General features: G+C 45.4%; 2 protein-coding genes across 2 annotated transcripts in view; one reads left to right on the forward strand and one right to left on the reverse strand.

The window, feature by feature from the left end:
- The window catches only part of skap1 (src kinase associated phosphoprotein 1), a 48223-nt gene extending 30610 nt beyond the window's left edge, over positions 1-17613 (forward strand). Inside the window, exons 6-14 of the mRNA XM_012814469.3 lie at positions 864-944; positions 1038-1121; positions 1495-1619; positions 2016-2079; positions 3402-3674; positions 6416-6469; positions 6603-6709; positions 16476-16574; positions 17461-17613. Of these exons, the coding sequence (XP_012669923.2) occupies positions 864-944; positions 1038-1121; positions 1495-1619; positions 2016-2079; positions 3402-3674; positions 6416-6469; positions 6603-6709; positions 16476-16568 (881 nt within the window). The 3' untranslated portion in view covers positions 16569-16574; positions 17461-17613. The remainder of the gene's footprint in view (positions 1-863; positions 945-1037; positions 1122-1494; positions 1620-2015; positions 2080-3401; positions 3675-6415; positions 6470-6602; positions 6710-16475; positions 16575-17460) is intronic.
- Positions 17614-18172: 559 nt separating this feature from the next.
- Positions 18173-23014, reverse strand: psme3 (proteasome activator subunit 3). The gene is made up of 11 exons (XM_012814598.3): positions 22834-23014; positions 22178-22210; positions 22031-22093; positions 21799-21903; positions 21540-21588; positions 21311-21429; positions 21109-21177; positions 20744-20811; positions 20587-20641; positions 20368-20454; positions 18173-19345 (listed from the first exon to the last, which is right to left on the reverse strand). The coding sequence occupies exons 1-11, from the start codon at positions 22873-22875 to the stop codon at positions 19265-19267; spliced, it is 771 nt and encodes a 256-aa protein (XP_012670052.1). The 5' UTR covers positions 22876-23014; the 3' UTR covers positions 18173-19264.
- Positions 23015-23141: the final 127 nt, after the last annotated feature.

The raw sequence follows: 23141 nt of genomic DNA on the forward strand, positions 1-23141 counted from the left end.
TACTTTCATGATCCCATTTACAGTATCATAGTTGGCACACATGTTTTCAACACGAACTTTAAGCTATGTTTACTAAAATGTACACCAAATGAAACTTATTGAAATGAATGAAACTCGGTGAAACCTCATGAAAATAAATGTAACACTTATATAATGATGGGACTGGGAAGACCGGATTGTTTTTACCGTATGTTCGACTTTTTGTTGATAATATTTAATGAACTCATAAAATATGTTAAAGAACAATGGCATTACAAAAGCAAATTTAATACATGTAGTAAGACTATTATGACCATAAGGTGTAAAAAAACAAAATGCAGTGGTCTAGTCTACTCTAGTCTAGACTGAATGATGCCCTCCCTCCTTCTCTCTCTCTCTCTCTCTCTCTCTCTCTCTCTCTCTCTCTCTCTCCCTCCCTCCCTCCCTCTCTCTGCTGCATTATTTTTTTGTACTATAGCAGCACTATAAATGTATTGATCTGAGTTTTTGTCCAAAGCTGCAGTGGAGTATCTGATCCCAGAGTTGGGATGTGTTTACTCCCCGTGACCTCTGTGTCCCAACTCCATCGTCATTTCACGATGTAGGGAATGACTTTGGAAAATGGACACAAGCGTTTTAAGAAAATGCCGTATAGATTTTCTATTGAAGTTTTAGTGTACTACATTGCTGGTTGTGATGTTGCTTAAAGACTTTAAGTGAAGTCAATGGAGTACACGGATCTAGAGACTGAGCGCTTCATTGATTATAGAATTGTGCCGTATACATTATAGGTATACAAATGGAAAACCTTATTCAACATATCCTGAGTTATGACATACAACTTTAAATTTAATTAAAATTATGAATGAAATTCTGTTTGGCAGATTTTAAGGAGATCCCTATGGTTGCTGCACAGGAGCTGAGTAACATTCTTAAGCAGGGCTACCTGGAGAAGAAGAGGAGAGGTAAGATCACTGAAATACTATACTTAAGACTATTAGTGCAGAACTGTTTTTAAAATATTGTTATTTTACCTCTTATCTATTTCTATTATAAAGATCACAGTTTCCTTCGACTGGAGTGGCAGAAACGATGGTGTGTCCTGAACAACACCATATTCTACTACTTTGGGAGTGAGAAAGGTCTGTTTGCACCCTGAAAGATCCACAGACTGTAAGAAATTGTGTGCCTCTGTAATTTGCTTAGTTACTCAGCCCAACCCTCTTTCTGGAGACCTGCCCTTTTGTGCCACTGAAATCCACCCATAATTGATCCTCATCTTGATCTAATGGATATATCCCTTTGGAGAAATAGAGTTATGTTGTGGCTGGCTAGATTGTCCTTGTACAACTGTTCAAAAGAGTTACAACAATGTACAACCACATGTTTTTTCATTGGTTCTACATTCTTCACGATGTTGTGTGTTGTTCTTAAAGTCATTTTTCCTTTTTGACTGAATGTGTACGGTGAATGAATGTGTTTAGTCAGGGGCTCACTCTGTCATTGTGTGTGCAGACAAGCAGCAGAAAGGCTCCTTCTACATCAACGGCTACAGGGCAGAGTTGGTGCCCAACCTACGCAAGGACTCCAAGAAGAGCGCCTGCTTTGAGATGACCGCCCCGGGGAGACGCTCTTTTCAGGTGCTATACAGTTGGTTCAGGAACTAAAATTGGGAACTGAAATTAGTGCTCTTTGCCAATCATGGGTTTGTCAGTTAGTACAATAGGAGAAATCTGCAACAGGAGCAAAATTATGGGAAGACTTATTTTGGTATTTTGGCTGGTCTCCATGTAATCTCTTATGGGAACTAAAATTGGAACTGAAATTAGCGCTCTATGCCAATCATGGGTTTGTCAGTTAGTACAATAGGAGAAATGTGCAACAGGAGCAAAAGTATTCTTATTTTGGCTCTGGCTGGTCTCCATGTAATCTCTTATGGGAACACCTCTCATGCCTCTGTGTCACTCGTATGAGAGTGAGGAGAGGCTGAAAATGGCACGCGGCACTTACATGGCTAACTCACATGTTCTTCACAGTTCACCGCCAGCAGCGCTCGTGAGGCCAGAGAGTGGGTGGACCAGATCAACTTTGTTCTCAAAGGTGAGAGACTAAAATCAGCTGACCTGCCACCTGTGGAACTCACAGCATTCCAGTCTACGCAAGAAAGAAAAAACATTTGACTTTTTATACTCTTCAAACTATTTAACTGTTCAACTATTCATTTCACAGACACATATGTCCACATAGACTCACTATGAATACAAAGAGCGTTCGGCATTGAGTGATTAGTGGGAAATGAAAGATCTCTTAATAGGTACTGTATGCAAAACCATGGCATCATAAATGCAGATCATTAAACAGCCATGTGTGACAGTTGTAAAAACTGATACATAATCTGATTATAAATACAAAAGAAGTGACAAATATGGTGTCACATACTGTATGCTCCATATGAGTTTGGAATATAATCGGCATCATATGCATTAGTCTGCATAGCAACAGTTCAGCTCAGGTGAAAGGTGGAAGGATCAGAGGTGAAAAATATCCTTTTATGCCGGCTGTGTTGATCTCGGGCGATGAGACGTTGTCTTGTTTCCTGCCCCGGCCAATCAGATGCGCAACAGACCTCCTCATTCCTCGCGCTATGCCCCTCCGGCATGCCACATGTTGTCTCGAGGCCTCCCCTTCCCCGCCGCTCGCCCGCTCCTTTACGGGAAATTGATTGGGACGATCCCGGGGCCATTTGTCACGCGCATCGATCCGGCCCGGGCCGCCGGGGTGTCAGGGAGGATACGATAACCTGTGTTACAGGAGGCTCGGTCGCTCACAATCTCGAGCCCACTCCATCTGAAAGAGTGAGACAGAGGGAGCAAGAGAGCGAGGGAGAGAAAGACAGGGAGAGAGAGAGAAAAAAAGAGAGAAGAGAGAGATTCTCTATAATAGGCTCAACCCAACTGATTTGCGGGAAGTAACAGACACGTCCTCATTCTTCTCCCATCCCCCAAGGCCCTTGTTGTCCTGATGGTACTTTTTAGGGCCACAAGACGCTGCATGGAAAATCATCTCAATCTGTTGTAATAATGTCACCCTTTTGTTTTCTGTATGCTTTGAGTCTCATTCACTAATGTCTCTTTGTTGTTGTTTCTTAAACACTGCTGCCACTTTGTCCCCCACAGCTGTGATACCAGGAACCCTTCCTTGTTTCTCACCTAGTGTCTGGAAGCTTAAACAAATTATTTGATTTTGTCACACGTAAAATGTTTTGAGTGACTATATAAAGAATAACTTCATATTTGGGTAACAAGACATAGAGCTTATACGGTAACTAACCGTTTTGACCGTGTCATGACTCAGAAGTTAAACTCAGAGCTGTAATCTTAATGAGTTTTTGTCTCGTGTCTGCCTATTCTGCTGTCCATTAGATCTTGCCTCAACCTTTATCCCCTTTGACGATGATGAGGAAGAGGAGGAGGAAGAAGAGGAGGAGACTTACGACGACATCGAGAGAAACACCCCTCCACCTCGCATCACGCCTGTCTCCACCCCCACCGCATCTCACGGCCTGCCCCCCCCACACGCCATCACCCCCCACAGGCCACCAGAGGTCTGGAAGGGCCGGCTGGGGGCCCAGGGGGAAGGCATGGTGCAGGAAGAGGAAGATGAAGAGGAGGAGGATATTTACGAAGTGCTGCCAGGTAGCCACTGGGTTTTATGCTACATGCCCACACGAGAAACAGTACTACCAGTTCATAAATTAAGCTGAACCACCAGTGAAAAGCCACTGTGGTTCAGCTTAATTTTTAAGTCAGCTCTCTAGAAGCCCATAGGTTGCCATGTGTGTGCTATCTATCATAGCATCTATAATCATGATGCTATTACATAGACACCTAATAGACAACCAAACACAGTGCACAATCTTTGACATCTGCTTGCCATTCCTACCGAATGCATCACATTACCTAAGCTGTAGACAGATGAAAGTGAAACTACATTCTTGTGAAATCCTCTTAGCGACATCAAAAGCAGTTCTGGCCCATGTGTATCTGGACATGCCAATGACAGCATGAGATGAGGTATTACATAAACCACACAGGCTTTTTTGGAGTGTGCCTAAGATGTCTGGTCAGGTTAGCCAGGTGCACGGCCGAGGGCTTGACTCCCACTGTCACAGCACCTCAGCTAGCCTGCCGCGGAAGATCCATCAAGATTCAATCACCCAAAGTCGGAGCGGCCGTCCCTCACGGCACTTAACGGCTGGACAGTGGGGAGAGAGGGGACATCAGTCTCGGGAAAGTGACAGCTTCGCTCCACGCGGCCATGTGGTGTGGGAACAGACCCTGGCCACAGATGGTGGATCAGATGACCGTCTCTCCTCTCTCTCTCCTCTCTCTCTCCTCTCATTCTGTCCATCCATCTCTCTCCTCTTATCAGCTCGCTCTCGAATTCTCACCACTACCCTCCACTCCCCCCAGCATAAAAAAAACTGCTGAGTATATCTCCACACTGATATTCTGAACAGGCAAAACTGTGAATAGAATACACTAGAATGTGACACAACTTAACAGCCTGTGACGTAACTGGACGATGTTGATAAATGCATTAGTTAGTACAGTACCCAGCAGTAGTAGTACCCTTGAAGAGAATGACCCCTGATATCACAAACACAATCCTTTTTGTTAGTTTGCAGTCGCTAGTTAGCACTGTATCATTTCTCTTTACTGTGCAGTTTTTAAACACACTGCTGGATTTGGTCCAGTGATGGATTTAGTAAATTTCTCTACAGTGCGGAGTGCATAAAGAAGCTCTGTATTGGCCGGTGCATTAGGGAGAGAGAAGGAGGGAGGGAGGGAGGAGGGAAGGATGGAGGGAGGAGGGAGGGATGGAGGTCGGTCGGGCTCGGACAGCAGGCTGCTGCAGCTCTGATGAGTTTATTGAGTGGAAAATTGAATCAAATTGATACTGGAACGACAGGCGTGTGACTCCTCTCTGCTCCCCTCCGCTGCACATGGGCCGGCATGTGGGCCGGAGTGAGAGAGACACCCAACGTGACGGCCAAGCAGCTGTCCGACTCCTTAATCTTTTCTTTCCATGACTTGATTCTGTGAGCATTGTTGTGGTAGCATGTCCAATGCTTGTTGGGTGCTTCATCTTAACGATTTCGTGAGAAAAGAAAGATAGCCAATATTTTCAGCTTCGAAATGAGAAAATCACAGTGTGTGCCTAAACATACTCAACGGGAATGGTGACAGTATAAGAGAATTCACTGGAGAGTGAAGCAGGAGATTTTACTTGTATAAATATTTCAAAATATCAGAATTAGTTTTTGCATCCCACGTGATGTTAAACAGAGGAACCGTAAAAGTTCCAGTATAACACGATACAGAGTCAAATCTCAGGATTTGATTGGACTTCAGCTGAAACTTTTGTGATGTATTCGCGAGGCCGTGGGCACTGACCTGGCCCTTCCTTGTTGTCATTTTTTTCCCGCTGGCCCTTACTGGAAGCGTGGGGCCTTGGCCGAGCCGTGGGAAGTATAGGGTTGCGGGGAGCGGCGGTTTTATCGGCATGCTGACAGTGTGAGGATGGATGTGAGAAGCAGAGAGCAGGCGTATCACTGTCACCTGACAGACACACTGGTGCCACGCCCAGAATCAATGCTCCGTCTGGCTGGACACACACACACACACACACACACACACACACACACACACACAGCAACACACACATGGACACACATGCCCATATTTCACCAGGAGTTCACTTTCTATGAAGGACATGATTATTTGGTAAGGGGTTGGCATGTGACATAGACAATAGCACCTGATACATTGGGAAAATGCCCTCTAGTCTTACGACTGTCATTTCTTTTCTACAGTATTTAGGATGATTTTTTTTTCGTTTTGCAGAAAAAATGGTGAGTTGTTCAAGGATCTGGATCTGCAAATAAGGAATTGTTGAGTTCAGTTTTATTCAGATAGCAGTTTGAATAATGCGTATATTTGGTTTCAAGCCGCCTTACAGGAAATGAAATCAAGGCCGACCAAAACAGGCTTATCAGGCTCTTTGACAACAACTTCTTTGCGCAATAAATTACTAGTCCTTTCCAAATATGTACTTTCAAATCTCCAACATTTACTCTGTTATATTACCAAATCAATTTTTGCATAAATTGTTGTTTGGACAACTTTATAGTTTATGGTTTCATTATTTGGCAGATGCTTAAGATTTGAACTCACAAAAGTTCAAATCCTAATTAGAAAAACAAATAATGGAACTATGAACTATAAACAACATTATGTATGTATGTGGTCATAGTGGAGGAGGAAGGATGAGAAACTTGTGTTGTGTCAGGGTTCAGAGGTCAGCCTATTGTGTACTCTTTACAGTGCATGGTACTATGTTGATCGTTAATCTCTCACTTCTGTCTGCGCTTCAGAGGATGACATGTCAGACGGCGTAGAGGACGGGCCAGATAGCACACCAAAATCAGGTGAGAAAGCTGAACACAACAACTTCAGAAAATCATCCAGACAAACAGTAGATGCTGTTTCTTAAATGGAGGTTGTCAGGTGTATGAGAGTAACGGTATCATTTATGTATTTGTGTGTGTGTGTGTGTCATAGCATGGTCTGAATATGCAAACTACTACCAAGGCTTATGGGACTGTGAGGCTGACAAGCCAGATGAGCTGGCTTTCCAGAGAGGAGACCTCATCTACATCCTTAGCAAGGTCAGTATTATACAAAGAGCACACACACACACACACATAAACACACACACACACACAAGTGCGCACGCGCACACACGCACACACAGGTGCACAGACACACACACACACACACACACACACACACACACACACACACACACACACAACACACACACACACAAAGACATATACTCAACTCTCATATTCACAGTGCTTGATAAAAATGGTCTGACATTCAGCTCAGTCAGCCATCCTTGTTTATTGAGCATTTTGGGCCCCCTGCTACCGTCTCTCCTTCTTCCTTTACTGCTCTTCTGCCTCCCTCTCTCTCTTATTTTTCTCTCTTTCTTCATCTCTCTTTTTAATTCACTCTCTCTTTTTCTCTTTCATCTCTCTTTCTCTATTCCTCTCCCTCGCCCTCTCCCTATCTCTCTTCTTCCTCTATTTACCCTAATGATGAGTAATGGTCTGCAGGGCACCAGATAGGTCACATCAATCTTAACCTCTCCTGAGGCTGTGTGTGTGTGCGTGTGTGTGTGCGCGTGTGTGTGTGTGTGTGCGCGCGCGTGTGTGTTTGTGTATGTGTGTGTGCGCGCGCGCGTGTGTGCGTATGTGTGTGTGTGTTTGTGTGCCTGTGCTGCAGAGCATTCTGCTGTGTACAGTCCTGATACCTCTCCTCAGAACACACCCCAGCACGGTACGCAGGCCAAGCCATGTTCTCTGAGCTAACCTTGGATTTGAAAGCGTTTGTCATATTCATCTCAGTCCTCTCTGAAGTGTGTCACACGTGCCCTTGACTGTGGTGTGATGTAATGTTTAGGGAAATCATTCGTGAACTTGGTTTGTGAACCGAGAATAGGTATGTTAGTGTGTTGCTGACTGAGATTCTGTCGCTCTTACACATTTGAATTTCCTGTGGTGAGGACTGTCTTCATGCCATTATAGAATGCAGGAGACATCAGATTGTACAGGATGCTCAGTTAACTTAAACCCTAAAACAAGTTAAAATCCAACCACTTTTTCAGTTTGTGTTGGCTTGGTTTGTAAAAGGCCTAGTGGCAACATTCATTAATAGTCTTCAGGTTCATTACAGCTGCAATCTGGTGGGGCATTGAGTGCTCAACCAAGCAAATCCCGTCTTGTGTACTGGATAGAACTACCGGTAGGCAGATCGTTCTCTGTCTCTTTCTCTCTCTCTCTCTCTCTTTCTCACTCTCTCTCTCTCTCTCTGTGTCTATCCTCTGTTGTCTTGCGATTGCCATGTTGTCTTTAGAGACATACTATGTGTTTGTTTCTCGAAAAATACTGTACTGGAAATCAATTGGTTTTAATTTGGTCTTGTGACTTACCAAGACCCATGCTGTTTCGTATCAGCATGTTTTTGTCGTCTCATGTCCTGTGCTAATATGTTGTTGCAGTGAGCTTCATCGTGTCATTCAAATACCTCATTCATGTATCTGGACCTCAACACTGAACTGAAGTTGAGGTGAAGAGATTTGACTGTCAAGTGAAAATAACTTCCGATCTTATGTCGCCGCATGCAGTCCGTTGTCTCATTAGACTGAAGTGTGTGTGGTTATGTGAAATAGTGAGAAAGAGGGCCTGGCAGCCAGGTTAGTGAGTCTTGTGTCCTCTGACAACACACGCCTCATTTCACCCCAAAGATAATAACAAACCTTGTGTGATGAGTCAGGGCGCAAACCCCTCCCCGCCAGCATCGCTAAAAAGTGGTCCGCCTAGGGTTGTCAGGTTGTGTTTGCAGTCAGTGGCGTTCCATAGCAAGCCTCCCAGGCATGCTGTGTTGACAGGGTGGTCTGTCACCGGGCAGGATCTCTGACACAGATTACACAAACAGTGGCTCCGCTCTGGGTGGGTGGTGAACACAGGCATACCTGATGACTGAGGCGCCATTAATCTGCCCTCACGCGATTACACTCCTGGTGGAGAACCAGCCGTGTAGGTGAGGGGAGGTCTTACATGTCCACGGTCTCTGTCCACACGTCTACAAAAGGATTATTCATTGTTAATATGTTTGTCAGGTCTTGACTATTGTCTCCCCTAGTCTACCTACCCAGCACAGTCTAAAATATGATATAAAATTGCACTGCATGTCAAAGGGTTTAGTTGTGTCAATGCATGAAGTTTTAATGACTGGGGCGCTAGTGAAGACATAAATCTTGCGTTCGCTGAGCTCATGTTACCACAGCTCAGAAAAGGGAGCGGGTCCGATGTGTTTTATGATGTTTTATGGGGGTTTCCAGGGGAGGCTCCCAACTTGATGAGTGAAATATGGGGTGGTGACCAGCGGCGTAGCTAAGTGCTAATGCTCTCGCACACGAAGAGCCGTAGAGGCAGTGGCAATAAACCCGCAACACATAAATCCAGCCCGGACAGGGGCGTGAGTATATTTGTGTCAACGGCGAGCATAATTACACGCCGATAAAAACGTGTGAAGTGTCAAATCAATGGTGCTAACTAACAAGAGGAATTTTTTTCCCCCTCCCTTTTTGAAAGTCGAGCTTTGATTGAACTGCGTCAAATCAAAGGGCTCGATCGGATTGCCATGGTAACGGCGCCTTCTGCCTGACGACCGGGCAGCGCGGCTGATTAGGGAGAGCTCCGTCATCAATCATTATTGATCCCTCAGTTACTGTAAGGAGGCAGTACTCTATAGGTGTTTACGTGCACACACGTGTGTGAGTGTGTGACAGGGAGAGTGTGAGTGAAAGAGTGAGGGAGAAGGGGAATGTCTCTGTGTGTATGTGTGTGTCTATGTAGAGGAGAGATGGGTGTTTTGAGAGTATGAATGTGTACATGAGTGTTTGTGTGTGTGAGTGATAAAGAGAGAGAGAGCGAGAGAGAGAGAGAGAGGTGAGTTATTGTGTGTGACTATGTGTTTCCATGTGTGAGAAGTTGCGAGTGACAGAGAGAGGGAGAGAGAGAGAGACAGGGCCTCCCCTCTGTATGTCTTCATCACCGCGTGAGGCTAAGGGCCTTGCAGGTCATAAAAGAGCAGAAAAAGCCCTCTGCCCGTTCCTCTGTCTGCATCTCCGTTTCATTTTCCATCTCGCTTTTATTAATTCAGCCGAGTTAATTTCACACAACCCGTGTGCTCGTTGCCCGTGGCACACCAGCTGATGCGACCCCTCCCCCCTCTGTGCCACCAACCGCCCCCCTCCCAGCGCCCTCCCTCCATTTTACCCCCTCCAACCCCCCATACCAGCCCTCCCTGTGCTCCTTGTATCTGTGCCCGCTGCTCTTCAACATGACATAGTGCCCAATCCCAGAATCCATCTGGCAGCCATACAGGGCTTCCTCAGTGCGCTGCCTAGACTGATGATCGGAGAGCTGGAGGCTTGGCGCTATTATTTCGCCCTCCCAGAAATCCACCCTGTTATCTGCCTCGCTGCATTGTATCCTCTGGGTGTTAGGGGTACTTAAAACAGAGAAAGGGGGTATAAAACATTGCAGGCTGTGTTATATTTAAATGCCCCCTATGTGGAATGCTAGAGATAATTTAGGCGCTAGGGAGGCCCTCATACACACATGGGGTTTCTGAAGAGCTCAGAGGTGTGTGTGTGTGTATGTGTATGTGTATGTGTATGTGTATGTGTATGTGTATGTGTATGTGTATGGGTGTGTGTGTGTGTGTGTGTATGCCTGTGTATGTATGCGTGTGTGTGTATGCCTGTGTGTGTATGCCTGTGTGTGTATGCCTGTGTGTGTATGCGTGTGCCTGTGTGAGGATGAGGGGATCTGAAGAGACTCCCTTCCTTAACTGCGCTCTTCCTCAATCCATCCAGTTACAGCTCACATTCCACAGCCTCTAATTTATGTCCTTCGGAATCAAAGTACGTGACTCCTGAGGTCAGCTCCGTCACATTCCGGTGCCCCCCAGAGGAATCCCTGTAAAATCCCGGGACGGGGATGGGGGGGAGAGATTTACGAGGCAGGAGGTGTAAGCCAAACTCCTACAGGTCTCCCTTTTTTCTTTTTCTCTCCTTCATGTTTTCTTGTTTTTCCTCTTGTTGGACGTTCTGACCCTCAAACACTATGGTCTTTCTGCTTGTACTGGAGCATGCGTACAGCGGTGAGAGGCCAGCAGGCCCCCTTCTCTACTGGGGGTTGTAGACGAGCTGTTGGGGGGGGGGGGGGGGTCCAGACAACAGCCAACCCTCTGCTGCCCCTCCGCTGCCAGGGCTGGACGAGTGCCTCCCCCCACCCCCCTCCCCTACCTCCATTTGACCATCAGCACGCCAGAGCGTAGACACTCCTGACACCTAGTGGCGGCTCTGGGTAGGATTCGTTTTTTTAGGGGTGTCATTGTGGTGAAGTGATATTTCAAATTCACACACACACACACACACACATACACATGCCTTTAAACAAATATCACCCTGGTTTAGACATAAGACTGAAAAAAACAACATAGGAATTTGATAAATAGCCAACTGATGTGGAATGGAAGTTCATATTTTATTTATTGAATTGCCTTTTGGTTTATGCAGCTGCTGTTTGCTGTGTTATGGCTTGCTGCTTTAGCCCCCTAACGTAGCCATCTTAATTCAATGACCTGCCTGTTGGTTGATTCAGTGACTGTTTGGCCTGTTACTGTTCGGCTGTGTCCGTCCCTAAGATGACCACATCCAGGGAGAGGGCCAGAGTGTGTCGCCTCCGCCCCCCGGGGTCACATCCTCCTGGCCCTTAGACGGATGGCTGCCCCAGCTCAGCCACTGCCCACAGGGGGGGTCAGCCTCCTCTAACGTGCTGGGAGGAAAAAAAAGGAAAAGGTTGACATGAAAGGAAAAGGAAAAGCCAAGAGTGAGTGAGAGAGTGAGAAAGACATGGAGTGATCTATACTTAGATCCTTGTGCCCCCCCTCTACACAAACCTCCCCTTCTCCTTCTCCTCCTCCTCCCTTTCTCTCTCTCTCTTCTCTTTCTGCCCCCCCCCCCCCTCCCCTTCACACTCACATCCACCCAAAGACCTGCTTGCTGTGAGGCAATAGACACCCAGGCGCTGTATAGACACATCGGGGGCATTCTATTTACCAGCACAGGCAGCGGGGGGTGAGTCTGGGGTTTTGGGGTCGTGCAGAAGGCAACGGTCATTCCCCGGTCAACTACAGTAGGTCATTATTCAGCCACAGCCAATCGCCCAGAACCGCACAGCGGCGGCAGGAGCAGCAGCAGCAGCCGAAGCCGCGGCAAGCCCCCCCGCCCACCACACCCCACGCCCCCCCCCCCCCCCCCCACCCCACACCAACCTCGCCATCCACCCCCCCTGTCCATTCTGCCTAATTATTATAAATGACAGGGGCGCGTAAACAGCCATCATTACGAGCACTCAGCAGCACACACAATTCCACTTTAAATGGCTATTAAGTTAAAGAGCCATCAGTAATTCCCCCAGTGGACTTTTAGAGCCTCTGCCATTTTATTTTCATCCCCTCACGTATTTTGGCCATCGCCGCGGTCGGGCGTCTGGGCGAACTTGTCCCTGTGGGTTGACGTTGTCAGGGTGGTGGGTTCTCTTTGTGTGTGTCTGTGAGTGTGTGTGTGTTTGTGTGTGTGTGAGATTCCTGACACGGGTGTTTGTCTACCTTCTTCGAGGGTGGAGGGTGAACACATGAGCGCTTGCTTTTTGTTGTTTTGTTGAAAAGGGAAAAGTTTGTTCGTGAATATAAACGCAGTGCACGGTGCTTAGCGTAATTGCTCAGCGTTAGCTTGTTTGTAATATATATCCCCCGCCTGTAATGAATGGAGTGTACCAGTTTGGGGGCATGTTTCCTTTAACTGGGTTTAGAGGTAAATAGATAAACCTGGAGAGTGCCTTCATGTTTCTTTGTTAAGTGGACTCGAGGAGAAGGATGCAGTGCAGTACTCTCTCAGTGTGTGTGCGTGTGTGTGTGTGTGTGTGTGTGTGTGTGTGTGTGTGTGTGTGTGTGTGTGTGTGTGTGTTTGTGTGTTTGTTTGTGTGTGTTTGTTATTGATGCTCTGGAGTGTGTTGGAGGTTGAAGGGGAAGGAGGGAATTGGGGGGAGGAGGACGGGAGGGAGAGGGAGAGAGCAAGAGAGAGAGAGAGAATGAGAGAGAGAGAGAGAGAGAGAGTGTGTGTGTGTATAACAGAGGGCAAAAGAGAGAATGAGAGAGGGAGGGAGAGTCAGTAAGAATGAATGAGAGAGAGAGAGAGAGAGCGTGAGCGAGGGAGGGGGTAGATTGTAGAGCAGGAGTGGCGGGTTCAGCGGCAGGGCAATGAGAGACTTCCTGCGCTCCATCACTCCCAAGGCCTGCCTCAGTCAGCTGGTGGCCCACGGCACAGCCCTCATGTGTCATTCTTATTAGCATCTCTCCTGGCTCCTCTCACCCAGAGTGTGTGTGTGTGTGTGTGTGTGTGTATGTGAGTGCGTCGTGTGTGTGTGTGTGTGTGTGTGTGTGTGTGTGTTGTGTGTGTGTGCGCCTGTGCGTCAGTGCGTGTGTGTGTGCGTGTGTGTTAGAGAGAAAGCGGGCATAATAGGAGACTCTTACTCTGTTATGTGTGTGATTATGGATATATGTGGTAAGGACATAAAACACAGGGGGAGGTTTTTGTAAAAAAAAAATATATATATGTATACTGCTTACTGCATTTGGATGGGGAGTATAATAAGTCATACTGAGAGAGACTGAGAGGAGATGTGAGTCAAAAGAAAAAGGATGAAGAGAGGAAATGGGACAAATGAGGACAAGAACATTCTGGAGTGTAGAACTGGAAATGAAATTTAGCCAGCTGTTGTGCCCACGCCAGCGCCCGCCACCCCTCTCCTCTCCTCGACACCCACCCCCACCCCTCCCCCGCACGCCGCTGCGATACTTCAGCCTCTCAAGGCATCATTAGCTGTCAATCTGTCCCTTCTGCCAGCCCACGGCGATGGGCACATTTCGGCACCACCGCTGGGCAGCTTTCCCCCTATCTCGGGCCCGCGTGCGAAATAAATGATCGCGCTGGCACACTGCAGGTGTTGTCATGGTAACCCACCCTCTCTTTCGCGCGTTCTCTCCGCTCACTTGCCAACCCCGCCCACCTGCATCCTCCCTCCCTCCCTCCCTCCCGAGGAGAAGGAGTCACGCAGAGGTCAGCCTCGTCGCAACGCTGGGCAGCCTCATCCCTCTCTCCTCTCCTCCACCCTCAGCTGCCAAACATTGTCCTCTCCTCTCCTCACCCTCCCCTTCCCCCTGTCCTCCTCTCATCCTCTGCTCCAGTCTAGACCCCCTGACCAAACATAAACAACCCACCCACCTCCCATGGCCTCCCTCCTGGGAACAGGAAGAGGCTATCAGTGAGCGTGCTGCTCGGAGTTGATGGCTGGCAGTAAGAGAGGGGGTGGTGGTGGTGGTAATTAACCCAGATACCTGGCCTGTTGCTCAGCCTTCATCAGTGGCAACGCCCTCCGCAGCCTCCCCTGGCGGTAACCTACGCCAGGCGCGTTTTTCCAAGGCTGATGGGAGATGAGCCACGTGCTTTAAATAGAGACGTGACATTTTGGTAATTGAGACAAAGAAAGAGGGAGAGAAGGAGAGAGAGAGAGAGAGACAGAGAGAGAGAGAAAGGCGGAGAGAGCAGAGGCGAGTGATTGAAACAGGACAGCCGTCATTAGAACGTATTCACTCTCCGTGCGGGTCTTCTGTGCCTAGTGTGCTCAGTTTGAACCCATCAGTCCACTGGCATTTTCTGGTCTGTGGAGGTGGGGGTTATGGAGGATTGGGGTGAGAGAGGTGTCTTGGTGGAGGGGGGGGGGACAAAAAGAGGAAGCTGGGGCTCAGCACTCAGCCACTGGCACGCTGCTGATTTAGGGGAGTATTAAAATGCCGGTGTTGATCATCAAAAAGACCTTTTCTCAGGGCGAGTTCTCAGCAAAACGCTGCACAGATGGAGCGGCGCAGATAAATAAAACTTTCTGTCACACCAAGGCAAGAGGGAACCGCGCCGCACTGCCCCCAGGGGAGGGGAGCGAGAGCGCCTGTTTTTCTGCCACCCACCCCCCCACCCCACACACACCTCCCCTTCCTTCTCTCCTCTCCTCTCCTCTCCTCTCCGGTTGTCCACAGCCCCTCTATCTTTCTCTTCCTCCCTGTCTTTCTTGTTTCCCTTTTTTCTCCCTCCCTGTTTTCTCCCTGTATTAGTGTTGCAGGTGTTAAATGTTTGGTGCTGGTGCTGGTGGCGGTGTGAGAGCGAGGTGTGTGTGTGCCGTGCGGGTGCTGAGGGCAGGTTAGATTGACTGCCTGCTTGGCTCCCATTCCTCACAGCGTCATTAACACAGCTCATCTGCATGTGTCTCGAAACACATTAGGGGCTAGCTCTGTGTGTTTGTGTGAATGATGTGTGTGTGTGTGTGTGTATGTGTGTGTGTTCTTTTCTGTATGTGCATGTGGGTGCATGAGTGCTTGTGTGTATTTACACTTCAGTGTATTTGAAGAGGTTGGTGCATGTGTGTCTGTGCATGCATGACAGCTTATGTCTGAGTGTGTGTGTCTGTGTGTGTGTGTGTGTGCGTGCGCGTGTGTGTGTGTGTACCGAAGGAGAAAATGGTAATTAGTTCTCCCCCGGTCTCTTCCTGCTGTGGGCTGCTGAATGGATGACACGCTCCTCACAGCTAAATGTACAGTACGTGCTCTTCTGAATGCTTAAGTGGGGTGGGGGTGGGGGGTGGGGGGGGGGTCTTCGTCCATCACTCCTTCCTGCTGTTCCCTCTATCCCCACTCATTTATAACCTCCCACCCCCACCCCCACCCCACCCTATCCATCCGCACACACACCCCACTCCACCTCCCTCCAACCCCTGTCCAGTCTCACCTCTCGTACAGCCCAAAGTCTGGTTTCCATTTCTCCAGCTTTCAAGTGTCAGAGGCGCTTTTGAGGTCTCCAGGAAGAGGAGAGGCCAGGGTTCCTGACGGTAGGTGATGGATGAGAGGGAGGTGTTAGATATGGATCATAGCGCTGAGTTGCCAGGCCAAGCAGGAGTTTGGGGCATTGTGGGTATTGGGGTATATGGGGTATTGCGACCAAGCATGATGTGAAGGAAGGAGTTACCTCAGCTTGTTAAATGAGTGTCTAAGTCCTCAAGTAACTTCTGTACTTCAACTTCATCCTGTATGTCAGGATGGACTTCATCTGTCCTTCAGGCTTATCGTGCCCATTCAAAAACTGTCCCTTGTGCGAAGTGATTGTATTCTGTAGCCCTCACCAGAATTCATGAAGGATCTAGCCAGGTGTATTCAGCAATAGTGTGTGTGTGAGAGAGAGGCACTGCATCAGCCTCTCTAGTAAAGGAGACAGAATACTCACACAAACATCCTCAATCACAGGAGACAGACTCCAGAGATAAGCATCTCCTCTCTGCTGTCAGAGAATAAAGGAGTAGGTGCAGGTTCCCCGTGCTCAAACCTGCATGAAATCCCCCCCCCACACACACACACAGAGCGACCCCAAGCATCACGCTTAGCCCATGCAGAACACACACCAAGACTCACATTCCTCCACAAACTCATCAGTAACTCTGAACATAAATCAATGAAACAGGACGATGAAGAGGATGATGAGGAAGATCATGCCGATGAACCACATTGCTTTTTTCTTTGTGTTGCCCGTCAACCTACTGCCTGTGTAATATCTCAGCAACTCAATGCTTTTCAAGGCTTTAAACATCTCTGTGTTTAGTGAACCTGAGCCCCATAACTGTTTGTTTGAATGGCCTTTGGACAGTAAGACAACCCGTCACGTGTTCTTCATGTCTCTTTTTTTTATTACAGGAGTACAACATCCATGGCTGGTGGGTAGGAGAGATGGGAGGCAACATAGGCATCGTGCCTAAAGAATACCTTCATCCAGCCTACATCGTCTGAGCTCATGTACGTCCGCTCACCTGAACGGTTGCATTCGCCATAGCAGCTAAACATTCAAACAGGCTCTCTTACCAGCTTGTAATTAAAGCCTGGATTTGATGTCTGATGTACTTACCAATGTAAGTGCTAAGGCCCAAATGGTTAAGAATAATACTAGATTTCATTAAATGGCAGTGACACTGAGCACTTGTGAAATGCATTTCTTTGTGAAAAAGAAACTCATGACATAAAATAGCTTAAGTGTCATTCTATAATTTCATTATACCTTCTATTCCATATTAACCCCTGAATGACTCTTTTAATAAACTTTAAATTATACTGGAATGCATTTGCGCGTAAAAGAGGAAAGGCTTGAGTTCACGTCACCTCAATTAACACTCCAAATACCTCTCCCAGTGATGACACCTGCTGGCTAAATACGGAACTACAAGCTGGCTGAATTCACAACCACCATCTTTGTACTCACTCCACAATAGCGGCAAAGTCCTTACAGTTATAGGTAGTCCCACCTTCTGAGGGCTTTTAAAAAATGTGAGCAAGTCTACAAATAGTACATAAATTATATTCTGCACTACTCTGCAGCTGCCTGGTAAAAGGGGACTTTTCTAAAATGCAGTTGTACCCCCTCCTTTTCATGTAAAACTAAAAAGAATTCACAGCCTTAGAAATGAATCAAAAAGCAATGCAAAGATAATGCATGTATTCTGTAATGGAGCCTATAAATTCATGAAAGAATGCAGTCTATACATTTTTCTTAATTCCCACATTAGGAGCTTCACAGTATCCCAAGAATGTTTTCTTGAGACCGAACAACAGTGTTGTCATGAATATGCTGGGATTATTTGTTTGTGTGGACATGCTTGAACCCTCCACCTGTTTTTCCTTTGTCCAGGCTTCTGCAGGGATTACTCACTGCGGGGACTCCACACCGACTCACAACACTCTCCAAGAACGACAGACTGAGACCATTTTCATAATTAATATAATAAACCTGTTTTTTTATTGTTTCTGGTATTTTAAGAAAATATAATATATGCAACATGAATATTTCACACTGTGCCATTGTGTTTAGTTATAAGATGTGTGTATTGAATTTAAAACCTTTTTGGTGGTATTGGGAAAGTGAAGCTATGGTCAGTACTATCGCTGAATTTGGTATACCTACCCTAAAAACTATGAGGAATAAAAGCTTATATTCAGACAGGTGAAATGTAAACAGACGTGCCGCCGACTCTATTACCATGAGCATAAGATGGTGGCACACAAACCTTTGAGCCACCCGCTGGTCAACATGGGCACTTCTGGTCAGATAGAAAACAAACCCAACACCACTCTCTTGCAGATCACGACTAGCAGTCAAACGCTTATCTTATAGCTTTAGCCGCTTAATGAGCACACACAAACACCAACCTTACCAAAGGAACACTGTTCGTTTCATGACGCCAGGGCTTCACCAGTACATCTGTCCTGATGGGATCACATCAATCTGTAAATGGTTTGCCTGTAGCACATGCATGTGATGCATTCTTCTACACCACCATGTTAATATTCCCACAGCGCGGACGTCAGACGCAAAAAGTGAGGAGGCTGATCTTAGGTCATTATATTGTAAAAATCTTTTTTTTTATTCCTTAAAACGTGTCACTCTTAAAACAAAACAAACAAAAACACTTGACAGCATCTAGCACTGTACGGCAGCGGAGCAAAATAAAACAAATATTTAATTTCATGTACATTACACTGTACTTCATTGATGGGAAGTAATACAACCCCACTAATTCACATTTTAAAATGCAAACAAAAGAAGTCTCCATTTTGGATTACGATCGATGGGTAATCCACATATGTACTGTAGTACCATAAATGATCATTAAAGCTACAACACGTAAAAAAGGGCTGCACCACCTTACTTCATGTCTGACAGATGAGGACCCAGTATTAACCAGAGATGGCGATTACTTATCCCCAATCATATTGACAAGTAGACAAGCCCACTCAATCACAAGCTTGAAGACACAATGTCCATGTTGTCCAAAAAAAGGGGGAAACTCTAATGAAATGGGTTTCTTGAAAAACAAAACAAAACGGAGTTTCCCTTCGAATAAGATATGCCATATGCTAATACAACTGCTTCTTAAAGGGTTTGTGATCATATTTTACAATGCTAATGGAGGAATCTTATCTTGGGTTTGTATTTACTAGGGGGTATTCCAAGAACGTGAAAAACTTGGGTAAATGAACTCCGCAAGTGGTGAACCTCCTAAAAGAAGACCCCTATGGCTTTGTTTTACTAAGATAATCAAGCCATAGGGCTCTTCTATTAGGTTTACCACTTACTGAGTTAACTTACCAAGTTTGTCACTAAACCTCATGCTTGGAATAACCCCCTGGTCAGGGTGCTGGTTTACATACATCTGTGTTGGTCTGGTTCTGAAGTAAAAAGGGCCTACGTTTCTGGAAGTTTCTCAGAGTACAGACCTGCTCTGGGAAAAGGTTTCTTCTGGTCAGTATCCTACTAGAGTATTACATTATTCTTACTAACAAAGAGGTGCTGCTCTCAGACCAGTCCTGTGCATCTTGAGATACTTTCTGAGTGAGGGCTCAGAGTACATACAGGTGCCAGGCCAGAGCTCCTGCCGTTTCCCCAGTTCTAAGGGACAGAAGGGGAGATGGTGGAGATGCGTACGGGTGAGCACTCAGTAAAGAGCATCAGAGTTGCTGCTTCGTGGCCTCTTGATCTTTTCGATGTTCTTCAGGATCATGTCGTGCAATGTCACCTGTTGACAGAACAACAATATGTGTCAGAGCATTGTTTACATAGCAGCCCTCCACTGAAGACACTTCACGAGTCCAAGTTTCCTTTTGTGCACCGGTGAAGCATGGAGTCTTTGGAACAACTTGCCAACTTCTCATTTATTAATACTGACCAAGCACTTTAAAGGTGCACTATTTATTTATATTATTATTAATATATTATATATTCACATTTCTGGGCAACGTGCATCCAGGTTCTTTGTTTAAGGTGTTTCTATCTGTTTCTCTTTCATTTTCTGTCTCAAAAATGTACGCAGTTGTCATAAAATAGTAGAGAATCCGAACGAACAGGAATACTGTGTTTTTTGTATTTTTTCCTTACCAAATGAAAAAACCTACAGCAACAGTTTAACCAAAAATCAATGTGGTTATTTTCTGTCAATTCAGTTCACCCTTGTCTGATATTCTCAATATTATGATCCGATATTATTTCCCAACGCAACCATACTGTCCAACTACACATGCCATTGCATTCATGCTCATTATCTCCTCCCGCCACTGGCAAATGCACATACTATGTTTCATCAGTCCTTGTACTTCTATTCATGCTTTCAGATGTACCCTAAGTGACACTGGTTCACACACAAACACTCTCTGAGCTAAGTGGCTTCAGGATGTTCCAATACAGAATAAACTGCATCCTGTATGAATTTTCTATAACAAGCATTTATGATTCCTTCTTGACAGGATGACTATTATAAGAGCTGGAAAACAACTTTGTAACTTAGGCTTGAAATAGGGACAGAGGTTAGAGACATTATGCAGTCGAGCATATCAGCTACAACTTCAGAGCAAAAAGAAAAGAAACTTCACATGTAGACATACTGATCACTTGCAAACACTGATCTAAAAACCAGCCCCAAAATAACTCTGTTGCCCAACTGATTTACCTCACATCACCTAACTCAAGCACAGTGTGAGGTCAGTGTTCATTTCTGTGTCAGATATGGAGGGAAAGAAGCGATTAGTTAGTGAGGTTACTTACATATTGATTTCTCAGCTCTGACACTATGATCTTGAGACTGATGTATTCCTTCTCGTCAATCTCAGTCACGGTGCGACGATAGTCTTCCTACAGAAGACACAAACATACAGACTCAGTTCTTCATGAAAGATCTGACAGTGACTTGGGTACTAATTCCCACATTCAGTAATCAACCATTGTAAATACTTTTGCATACTAAAAACACAGGACGGCACTTACCACATGAGGATATTTAGCTATTTTGGACACCAACTTTGCCCTCGTAATGTAGTACCTTAAATTGTCAAAAGGAATAGGGTGAGAATAAATGTTAAATTTCAAGTTATACAGACATTTCAAGTGCTACATTATAGCATCATGGTCCGCTGTTGCCCACCTTGATATCTGGTCTAGATAAGATGCTGCTTCTCCTTCCACTGTTCTCAGCTCAGCTACAGTCTCCTCCTGCAGGAGAAGACAACAGCTGTTCAGTGTTGGCCTTAAAACATAAACCACATGGCACACCAAGTGTACACTTGGATTCGATTGACATGAAAGGCACAGGAATCTTGCTTTAAGGGAAGGGATTAAATGACTTTTAAAAGACCAAACACTGACATGTGATGGGGTACAAGCATAATAAGGGAAAACTGGATGTGTTTACAAATGACCAATTGAGTTTTTGCCTTTGCCTAGAACAATTCATTTCATGCACCACAGACTGTTAAGTGAAAGAGTTGAGAGAAAGAAAAAAAAGTTCACCTGAATTGACACTCCAAAGTTGTTGCCATCCTCTATTCTAGGAATTAACAACTGAACCCACATTTTGACCTGAGAGAGAGAGAAAAAAAAGTAGAAGCATAATGTTTATATCCAAGTATTACTGACCTTCCGTGGTTTCTCAACCTTTCATTTAACTTGAGGAATCACTGCATGCTCTGCATACTGTGCTTTTAAAACTCACTGTGTTGCATTTCTCTATGAGAGTCCTGATCTCTGGTTTGACCCTCTCAATCAGGTCCAGCAGCTTGCCGTTGCACTTCATCATCCCTCCAGGCATGACAAACACCTTAGTCCCAGATACTGTGGAGGAAGAGAGGAAAGAAATGTTATGGTTGATACCTGGTACCGAGACCACAAATCAAAACATCATACATTAAAGCACCAACAATTTAATAGCCTAAATGGAATACCTTTATCCTCTCCTGGACATTCCTCGAGTTTTCTCTTTTTTGCATTTTGCTGTGGCGGATAATGTCACAGTTAGTTAATAGCTTCAAAACCATCAGCCTGTAAATGAAGGGCCATCCCCAAGCATAGAGGCTCATTAAGACATTAAACCAGTATGCACTTTGTTTTCGTCCGCTCTTTAAGCATTATTAAGCACTAGGGAATACTGTCATCTGATATAATATCTGAAAAATTAAACGTCTGATATATTTTGGCTCTTACTGTGTCCAGGCCGTCGTGGATGTCTTTTAACAGAATGGGATCTGGCACAGATAAGTTTATATCTGAATGGATATCCTTCAGCTCCTTGATGTTTAGGACGGGTTCCTATATGAAACAAGCACGTGTGGAATCAGCCTAACCACTAACCCACATTATTCAATATCTCAACACAGGAAAAAAAAGTAGCAAGCCCACCACCAGGAATCGACACAGCTAACATAACAATACTTACTTTGAGGAACTGATCAAGTTCTAATAATTTCTTTGGAAAAAAGCTGGCCACCAGGTGCTCTGCCTATGAAATTATAAAACAGTGAATTGTTAGGTGCAGTCTGAATATATGGCATATGTTATATTATCTCTCTGTCGAGGAACGTACCTCTGCAGTGATTCGTTCCCTGAAAGCATCAACCTACCGAAACATAATACAGAAATTTTGTTATTTGTTTACATCTTGCGTAGGACGTGATCTGACATCACCCCACAAAAAAAGTTATTTGCTGAACACTGACTTTGATTGCAGGTTATCTTGCTACGGAGGAAGACAGGTAACCTTACTCTAGCTACAACATTGTTCTTTCAAACACATTAGGCATGTGCTTGATAGCTAAATACATATATAAGTACATATACAGACCATTTTGGTCGACTCGCGAAAGCTTTCCCGAGAATATGTGAAGGCTACGGCCAATTGACAAGCTACAATGAGTAAGCAAGCTAGCAAAAGTTAGCAAGCCAAATAAGCTAACCATTATCTCTACCAGTAGGCTAAGCTAACCAATTGATGAAGCCGGCGATTAGCTTGCTAACGTGTACTGAAGAAGACTCGTGACGTACCAATGTTTAATGTACTGTGTATCGGATGATACAGATTAGTGACATGTTTATTTTAAAACGTATTTAAACACTTCAGGTAAGCGGGAAAGTTGAGTGATTAGCAAGAAAACACACCGGTTAGCAGAAGTGCTTGGCCTGTCGTATCATTCATTCTCACGCCCTTTCAAAAAATGTTAAGTAATGTGCCTTAACAGTTACCTTAGTCTTGAGTTCATTGTCCACCTTGAGCAGTGAAGACATCTTACTTATTCCCCCAAAACAGAAATAGATTGTCTTCACAGTATAAAATGTTAACGAGTGGCTTTCAACTCCTGTCAGCCACAAGGTACGGCGAGTTCAGATGACGTTATCACTATACGACAAAGTGAATGATTCAGGACATGCGCACAGGGGGTAAATGTCTCGGGATGTGTGTTTATACAAATAACTGTACATTTATACAATGCCAAATACAAATATACATGCACTGCGATGTAACTATGATTTGTTATAATAGGTGCACAAAA

Source organism: Clupea harengus, chromosome 23 (assembly GCF_900700415.2).
Source record: "Clupea harengus chromosome 23, Ch_v2.0.2, whole genome shotgun sequence".
Lineage (NCBI taxonomy): Eukaryota > Metazoa > Chordata > Actinopteri > Clupeiformes > Clupeidae > Clupea > Clupea harengus.